The following is a 9,628-nucleotide window of genomic DNA, read 5'->3' on the forward strand; positions in this document are numbered from 1 at the left end:
GTTTCAGTCTCGCAATCTCACTCCGAGCCAAGCTTGCCTCCATCACCATGGAGGACACAGGAGGCTCTAAGCTCATTCAAAATCTGACTTTGAATATCGGCGCAATTTCCAAAGTGATTTCTTTGACGCCTACTTTCCAGCATGTCACCTGGATTCAACAGAACATCTGCAAGAAGGAGTGTTGCTTCTTCTTTGAAAAGGGTGCCAGGTAGGGGGACTTATGTTTTCTTTACAAATGATCTTGTCCAGTGGTGGCGACTCGTATCTCAAAAAACTCACACGTCAGGTCATTTATATGTCTTTTTAGTCTTTGTTCTTCGGCTCAACAAAGAGAGGACGTGTGCATGTGCGGCTACTCCAAAAGCGAGCATGTGGCCGACGCCATTCGGACAGAAGACACGGGCGATGGCACCTGGGACCCGCACGTGCACGTCCGTGAAGTACCTACAGATGCTTTCGGGGACATCAGCTTTGGTGGTTTGAGACAGACGACGACCAAGGTTAAAAAAAAAAAAAAGCGTTTTGCAGGCCTCAACAATGCCATGTATGTTCTTAAAACTGTGTTGGTCTTTCTTCATTCTTAGTATGCTCGAGTGTCCACAGAGACCAGTCCTGAGGTGCTATACCAGCTAATGACTGAGCAGTGGAAAATATCTCCACCCAACCTACTCATCTCGGTCACCGGGGGAGCCAAGAACTTCTACCTGAAGACCCGGCTGAAGAACATCTTCCAAAGAGGTCTCATCAAAGTGGCCCAGACAACAGGTACTGGAACGCAACTGTAGGAATAAACACTAAGGCTTGATTTACACCACACGGTTCAAGTGACGCCAGTACCGATTTTTCTCCTCCTCCGCATGGAATCGGGTATCTTCAGATTACAATCTGACCTTGATCATATGAAGATAAAAACAGAATATGACTCAGGACATTGTGACTGCAGTGTAAGAAGGAGAAATGTCATCACAGCCCGTTGATAGTGATGCCGCACGAATGTTGCGAACTTTGTAACGTCGCTAAGAGTTACGCCAATGCTTTTGCTCAGGCGCGTGGATCATCACAGGTGGAACCAACACTGGTGTCATGAAGCATGTGGGGCAGGCTGTGAGGGATTACTCCCTTAGTAGCTCCATGCAAGGCCAGATTGTGACCATTGGCCTGGCAACATGGGGAGTCATTCATAATAAAGAAGTCTTGGTGAATTCCCAGGTACACTGAACACAATTTTGTGATTTCCAGTCATTATCTACGAAATGGGATCACCCGTGTTGTCTTCAGGGATGTTTCCCGGCTCATTACCCGATGGACGTCAAGGGTAGACTGCCTTGCCTTGACAACAACCACACTCACTTCCTGTTGGTGGACGACGGCACGTACGGCCGCTACGGCGTCGAGATCAATCTGAGGAGTCGTCTGGAGAAGTTCATCTCTGAAAAGACTCTTGGAAACAAAGGTGAAAGAAATAATGCTGTAACACACCATGAGACACACCCGTTTTTTTTTCTTTTCCTTGTCTCATATTTCTAGCTGTTGGAGTGAACATCCCTGTGGTCTTAGTGGTTTTGGATGGAGGAGCAGGCACTCTCAATGTGAGTTCTCTCTTGTGTCTTCATCCTCATCACTTCTTGACTCCTGAGTGATCTGTTTCCTCTCAGACCATCTACACGGCCATGCTCAACGACACGCCGTGCGTGGTGTTGGAGGGTTCCGGGAGAATGGCCGACGTGATCGCCCATGCGGCGGGGCTACCCGTCAACCAGGTCACCATCAGCCTCATTCACCGTCTGCTCAAGAAATTCCTCAGCCTGGAGTACGACAACTTCACTGACCTCAGAATCATCGAGTGGACTAAGAAGGTATAAGAACACAATCGCCTTCTCGTCGTCTTGCGTTTATGCATCCGCTTGCCTTTCCAGATTCAGGACATCATCAGGATGTCTCACCTGCTGACGGTGTTCAGAGGAGGTGGAGACAGTCACGGAGACGTGGATGTGGCCATCCTCCAAGCACTCTTTAAAGGTGAGCTTGTACTTTGAATGCTTTTAGAGGATTCCATATCCCTTTCCAGATGGTTTCCATCTCTGATCTCCATTGATATCACTCAAACAATTTCCTGGCAAACGATTTCCTGGCAGATTTCCTGCTGACTTAGCTAGAGAGGATCTTCTGCCACAGTGTACTTCTGAGCAATTTACTGGCACCAGAAACCTCTTTGAGAAAACCTCCAAGGAGAGCGCATCTACTGTGTTGCACCAATTAGACCGTTAATGGGGCTACCAAAATAGGACCGGTTGAATAACAGTGTCGGTGAAGTTTGCTAGCATTTTTAATCATGAATAATACATGTTATATAATATAAACAGTTCTCGGTATCAAATAGAAAATAAATCAGTTTTTATTCATTGGTAATTGGTGCACTTCTCAGCTTCAAGGGTTAGCGCATCACAAGTAGTGGACGGGTGGCGGAGGCAGCTGGAACTGGCTATAGTATGGAACAGAGTGGACATAGCCACCACTGAGATCTTCACCGACGAGAGTCAATGGAAGGTGAGTCAGCGCTAGCAAAGAGGCCACGCAGGACATTTATTTCAAACTCATTTGTTGACTTAGCTGAAGTTGAGCCCGATTGGCAGTTTGGGTATCATTTTTCACGTTTTGTTCCCATCCTGCAGTCCAGTGATCTTCACTGGGCCATGTTCTCAGCCCTGGTGGGCAACAAGCCTCGGTTTGTGAGCCTCTTGCTGGAGAACGGCGTGAGTTTGAGGGAGTTCCTACAGAGCGAAGACACTCTGTGCGAACTTTATAAGCAGCTGCCCAACTGTTTCTTCCTGCGTAAATTGGCAAAGCGCGTCCACGCCTCCTGCTACCGGAGGAGGAAAGTGTTCGCCGTCAGGAACCGCGTGCACTCTTCGCAGACTGAGGGCATCGCCTTGAATCATGTGTCGGATGAAGTGCGCCACCTACTGGGGAATTTTACCCAACCCATCTACCCGCCACCCGCAACCATGTACCACTTTAACATGGAAGACGCGACATCGGTGAGATATGACATTATAGATACCGAGTTAGCATCAATATCAGATCGATACTGACAAAACTGGATTGATACAATAGTTTCAGTTTCGTTCTTATATGCACCTGCAATTTTGTCAAACAGCCAACAGCCAGGTTCCCAAATTTGCCGCTTCTGTCTCAGTGCCAAGCAGTCACAGTTTCCAGTCCAGCAAAAAACATTGCTTAATCTCTTCCACTGTCTTTCTAGCTGTCGAGAAGCCTGTCGGGTTCCCAAGCTCCGCTCAGAGTGGACCTTGCTGAGGCCCAGAGAGACCCAGCCAGAGACCTTTTTCTTTGGGCTGTCGTCCAGAAAAATAAAGAGCTGTCTGAAATCACCTGGGAACAGGTAAGCGAGTTGAAAGTTGGAAAATAAGAGTGATCCCTACAGTAGTGTGTTAATTCGGTGTATTCTGATTGGGACAGTGTACAGACTGTGTGTCCGCCGCTCTGGCCGCCTGCAAGATCCTGGGGAAAATGGCCGAGGAGGGAAGCGATGCAGACGAGGCCGCCAATATGCAAGAGCTAGCTGATCACTTTGAGATGCACGCCATCGGTATGACATCACGCACTGAGAACAACAATGTCTAGAGATTATTAAATGGTTTGTGTCTGTAGGTGTGTTCACCAAGTGTTACAGCGCGAGTGAGGAGCGGGCCAAGAGGCTCCTGGTTCGTGTGTCACCATTTTGGGGGAAGACCACGTGCCTGAGGCTAGCGCTGGAGGCTAACTGTAAAAGCTTTGTGGCGCTGTCAGGTGTCCAGGTAGAGCCAAGTATAAAGTACTTGAAAGCAATATTTGTGTAAAATTACAAATACATTAACAGAAAAATGACTTTAGGAAAAGTTTTGTTTTATTTACTGAATTCATTTCACTGATGTAGTTTAAGATCTGCGCGTTAACTAACAAGCAAAGTTAGCTAGCAATTATTAGCCTGCAGGAGAAGATGCAACAACTGTAATCCTAATGATAAAAATTAGAGACTAAACCAAATTGTGCATCCATTTCCGTTCTCCATTAGGCCCTCCTGACTGAGATCTGGTGTGGAGAACTTTCAGTGGACAATCCAGTGTGGAGAGTGACAATCTGCATGATTTTCTTTCCGCTTATCTACACTGGCTTCCTGACTTACAGGTGATTGTACAGCATAGCAGCGTCAGGAATTACGCTCGCCGCGGCGACATTATCGGACGGCCGTTCGGATAGTTATCGATTATGGATTTCGTTATGGACCAAATCCATTACGTTCAATAATGTTTTCATATTCTTACTAGACCCGATGAGCTAATCCAGAAGCAAAATAAGAAATGTGAGGATATCAAGACGGTGGCGAGCGTCACAGGAAGTGTGCGCCAAACTAAAGCTAAGAGTCCGTGAGTAGACATTGATGTATAAAATCCATAACTAGATACTATTAAAATGCATAATGACAATGCCCCCATTATGTTAACCCCAATAGTGATCTCACAACCGTGAAGTCTCTGAACTGCTGGTCCAGGCTGACTTGCCTCTACAGCTCGCCGCAGGTCAAGTTCTACTGGAATATCGTGTCCTACTTTGCCTTCCTCTTCCTTTTTGCCATTGTGCTGATGATGGACTTTCAGACCACGCCCTCGCCGGCGGAGATTCTGCTGTATGTGTGGCTCTTCTCTGTGGTGAGCGAGGAAGTCCGGCAGGTAAAAATCCACACGCATGTTATTAACTGGACATGTTCTGAGTAACACTTTAACATTCATAATTTTTTTATTTTTTTATTTTGTCTTTTTGACCGCAGTTTATTTATGACCCAGATGGCTTTGGGTTCCACAAAAAAGCCAGGATGTACTTTCGAGAGCTTTGGAATATTTTGGATGTTCTGTCCATTATCCTCTTCATCATCGGCCTTGTCTTTAGGTGAGCTACAGCATCCTTCCAGACAAGCTCCCAGGTCATTACGGAATTTCATCCTCCGTTGTCTTCCTCAAGGCTGACGACCAAGCTGTTCTACGCAGGCAAGATCGTCCTCTGCATCGACTTTGTTGTCTTCTGCTTGCGTCTCATGGCCATCTTCAGCATCAGTCGGACGCTTGGCCCTAAGATCATTATTGTCAGGAGGATGGTAAGAGGATCCTGATAGGGCGTATTCAAAAATAGCAATAATATAATATTCATGATCATATTTATTTTTTAGATGATGGACATGTTCTTTTTCATGTTCCTGCTGAGTATCTGGGTGGTGGCGTACGGGGTAGCCAAACAGGGCATCCTTATCCACAATGACAATCGACTGCAGTGGATTCTCCGGGGCGCCGTATACGAGCCCTACCTCATCATATTCGGCAGCGTCCCCACCAACGTGGATTGTGAGCAAAATTAAATTAAATGCATTTTGCCGGCATCAGTGAACCAAGAGATTTCCCCATTTCAGATTCCGAATTTAACTTGGACTCCTGCACCATGAACGGCAGCGACCCCTTGAAACCCAAATGTCCCGTGCTGAATGAGAACCAAACCCCGGCCTTCCCCGAGTGGCTCACCATCATCATGCTGTGCGTCTACCTCCTCTTCGCCAACATACTTCTGCTCAACCTACTGATCGCCATCTTCAAGTCAGTCTTCCCTCCTCTTAGTTGGCTCGCCCGTGTTGGTGAAATTAACACCAACTCTTGCTGGCTGCTGCAGCTTCACATTCCAGGAAGTGCAAGACAACACAGACCGTATATGGAAGTTCCAAAGATACGAGCTCATTAAGGAGTACCACAGCCGCCCCGCTGCCCCTCCTCCCTTCATCATCCTCAGTCACCTTTCCATCTTCATCAGGAATGTGGTTCTTTGCAGGCCGCCACTTAAATCACGAAAATTCAGTGAGTAGGATTCCACACGTTATTGCGTCGTTTTTAATTCCACCTCAAATAGGTTAGTTAAAGTTAATTATTGCTGATTACAATCCTGTCATGTGTAGCCAGGATGTAGCCTGCATGCTAACTATACCACGCTATGATTCAGAATTTACCAAAATCTTTTCTCATCCAGGGACTGAGCTTCCTCACATTGAAGAGGAGGAGCTTCTGTCATGGGAGGCCCTGATGAAGGACAGATACCTGCTGTCCACCCAGCAACAGCAGAGTCAGACGATGGAACGATGCATCGTGGAGACGGTGCAAAAGTACGAACCTCGGCAATACCAAAATCAATTCATCTAGACTCTACAGTTATGCACGTGTTACTTGGCTGTCTCTATTTTTTTTAAATAATATACCATACTGGTTGCTAACCAATTCAAGGCCAAAAAAAACATTCACATTACTAGAAATAAAAATTGACAAGCTGTTGTGGTCAAGGCTCATGAATAACGTTTAAAATGGAGAGCTGTTTTAAAAAATATATATATACGTATGTGTCCTCATGTTTTCGCTATTGTTCTCCAGGGTCAACGCTATAACAGATCGGCTAGAGCGGGAAGAGGAGATAAGCTCTGCCATCTTGATTAAGCGTCTGGCCCGACTGGAGGAGCAGGTCGCGACCCGATCTTTGCACAATTAAACACGCAAGACACAGTATGTCCGTCTCGAGGATGATACACTGAATACTACCTGCAGGTTGTCCACTCAGTTAAAGGCCTGCAGTGGATCATGGAGAGTCTGAAGTCCCAGGGTCTCGCTGGGAAAGAGGAGCAACCACTCCGTCCGCTACCAGATTTCTTACCTTCTCAATCCATTCCATATCATTGATGTCCATTCATTCTCCTTCTGTTTTCCTTCAGCGGTCCCTTCAACTGTAAAGGAATCTTCCGAGACCTTGGATTGCGTCGACGAGACAGACGGCTTCCATGTCAAAGCCCGACAGTTCCACTACCCAAATAGCGAAGTCACCCGCTTCCCCGTACCCGAGGAGAAGGTGCCGTGGGAGGTAGTCAACGTTTTACATTTCCACCAGATGCTCCACACTGCACTGCTTCCAATTTTACTCACTCACTCTGTTTTTTAGGTCAGCTTCAGCTCATACGCGCCTTCATATTTTAGCTCAGAGGACAACACGGATGGGTATGTTTCATGTTGTTACCCATTATGAATAGTAGAACTTCTGAAATCAAATTAGAATTTACAGATCCCAAATTCATCCTTTGTGATATTTTTAGCTAGATGCTACATTGTCACTTTTGTTGACATTTAATGTTATGCTTATTTTTCACATTTGTGTGACGCGTAATATTGTGTTACACAAGAGGCACAGTGATTGTTTTTTAACTTTACAGTCTACATGTCACTTGAAATTGCCCGTGCAGTCAATATAGTGTAGGTTTTAGGATTTTTAGTTCTTTATTTGTAGTATGTCTTAAACTAGCATCACTATTTTTAAAGGTTCTACAAGAGTTGACTTGGCCAGCAAGATCTTTAACTACAATATGTTAATTTCTTAACAGATCAGACGCTGAAGTCTTGGAAAATTTCAGGTATGATGTTGGGATAAATGAATGGATGAATAAGTGCCGATCGATGGCAACAACTTGATATCACGTATTGACGCTAGAAACCCTGGAGGGAGGACGGGTATCAGAGGTCAGGGTTCACTCAGTCATCTGGGTCCAAATCTGCACGTAGACCTCGTGATTACACGGTGGGTCCATTTCAAGCAAAATAACGAGACTGTATTCTTGATTTCCCGCAAATAATAATCAGAGGGATTCATATTGTTTTTTCTAGCTTGCGGGACAGCGGCCGCTCAGTTTTGGAGTTTCTAGCAGTTGAAGACAAGCAGAAAAAGATGGTTCTACCAGGGGTGAATAGAGCTATGCTGTGCTTTTTAACCTCAGAGTAGGTCACGTGACATTGAGGTGACGCACCGCAATTGATGTATCCGCAGGGACCACTTGAATCTGCGGAACGTCTGCCGTCGGCTCTGTTGAGAACCATGGGCAACAGCTTGTATGAAAAATTACATGAAAAAATATTAGAGGGAATACTGGTAAGTCGGTTTTGACTGGTCGACTAGCGTCTTATTATTTTACTCTTCTTCCTTCTCCTTTGTCACCATTTCAGGTGTTTCAAGGATACGTGGACGACGTCAGAAACACAGATAATGCCTGGGTGGAAACCACGGTATTCAACATTCATCTGGACTCAAGTGAGGATTCGGAGGAAATCGTCAACATGGTGAGGGAAAACATTTTGACATGGTATACAGGCAACTCATAACCTGACCCATTCTGGGGTTTTTTTCCTCAGTCGTGCAGTCACGGCTCTCTGCAGTGGGAGGAGGTGAGCTGCAGAAATGGACTTTGCTCAGACCAAAGCGACTCTCTGAGGCGAGTCGCCATGCTGCATAACAGGGATTCATAACTCTGGTGGAGCCATCCATGTCACGTCAAAGTTGCACTGAAGCCATATCATCACACGCTGCTCAAGTGTCATGCAACCTCAGCGAAAGCATGCACAATCTTTCTTTCATTTAGGTGTCAGTGTTACTGCTCTATGTTGCTGTTACTTGAACTGTAAATACTCACCATAACATGCATCTTTTTGATAATCCTCTTGGACCATAATAAGCCACATGTATACTTGAAAATGCACATCAATAAATACACAGTAAAAGGAAAACACAATCATCTCCATATGAACCTCTGCAAAGACTACTTGAATGTTTACTTGAATGTTTACTTGTATGTTCCTGCTGTCAAGGAATTTCAATGTTGGGTTTATTAAGGAATTATAATTTTTACTTTGAAAAAAATACTTATATACCTAATGCAAACAAAATAAATAAAGCTTTTTTGCGGAAATAATTTGTCACCTTCCTTTCCAGGGACTGCTACTTACCAAACGCATCATAATCATATTTCAATTTGATTACAGTGGCCCTATAGTGAGTATAAGTGGTTGGGAAATTCTTTATTAATTATTTGGATTCAAATTAAAGTACCCCACATATCAGATTATTGTCTACTCTACCACTGCGTTTGATTGTGCGGGCCTAATATTTTGACAATTTTCTCTGTTGCAATGGAAAATTGCAGCACATTGGTATTTGTTTGTGTGCGCTCCACCTGTCACGTCGCATTGAAGTAGTTTCGTGTAAGCACGCAGCGCTCCAGCTGGAGGAGGCCAGTATCGGTTTCCACACCTTCCTCATTCATGCTGTTTATCTTTTCTGCATACAAAAAACAGGTGCGTCTGTCAAAATATTTTTGAAGATTGTGGGTTAGATTACCCCGTGATTGGTTGAGTGTTGCAAACCTAATGTGACTTCTGCGACTGCAATTTGCAGTATGCAAGAAATGTTTTTTTTTCTTTCCTCCATATAGTATTGGATTGGTTTTTTTTCTCCAATCAAAACAGAAAATGTACACTTCCAGTACACTTATAATTGTTGAAAATATAAGTGAGAGTATGAAATAAAATTCACATCTAAGCCTACTATAATATAACTCAAATGGAAAATCTGTTTAAAACAAAAACCGCAACGTTGGCTTGCATAATTGAAAACATGGAGCTGACCGATCGTAGGCTGACTTTTTTTTCTGGTCGAATCTAATTTCTAAGAAAAAAAGAGAACAATTAAAAAACATACAACCAACGCGTGTCATTTTTTTGCTTGGAAA

At 44.6% G+C, this 9,628-nt stretch overlaps 1 protein-coding gene across 1 annotated transcript; it reads left to right on the forward strand.

Moving 5' to 3' along the window:
- Nucleotides 1-6: 6 nt before the first annotated feature.
- trpm2 (transient receptor potential cation channel, subfamily M, member 2) lies at nt 7-8,751 on the forward strand. Its single transcript, XM_037280499.1, has 32 exons — nt 7-208; nt 308-500; nt 585-765; nt 1,046-1,209; nt 1,279-1,453; nt 1,528-1,589; nt 1,656-1,856; nt 1,917-2,019; nt 2,426-2,547; nt 2,673-3,038; nt 3,263-3,400; nt 3,478-3,607; nt 3,670-3,815; nt 4,073-4,185; nt 4,326-4,424; nt 4,511-4,727; nt 4,826-4,944; nt 5,017-5,149; nt 5,222-5,393; nt 5,459-5,639; nt 5,713-5,894; nt 6,064-6,196; nt 6,459-6,546; nt 6,630-6,714; nt 6,794-6,939; nt 7,018-7,073; nt 7,454-7,483; nt 7,561-7,647; nt 7,734-7,809; nt 7,894-7,995; nt 8,070-8,183; nt 8,256-8,751. Exons 1-32 carry the CDS (start codon nt 48-50, stop codon nt 8,367-8,369), a joined length of 4,389 nt encoding a protein of 1,462 aa, XP_037136394.1. The 5' UTR covers nt 7-47; the 3' UTR covers nt 8,370-8,751.
- Nucleotides 8,752-9,628: the final 877 nt, after the last annotated feature.

Source organism: Syngnathus acus, chromosome 21, assembly GCF_901709675.1.
Source record: "Syngnathus acus chromosome 21, fSynAcu1.2, whole genome shotgun sequence".
NCBI lineage: Eukaryota > Metazoa > Chordata > Actinopteri > Syngnathiformes > Syngnathidae > Syngnathus > Syngnathus acus.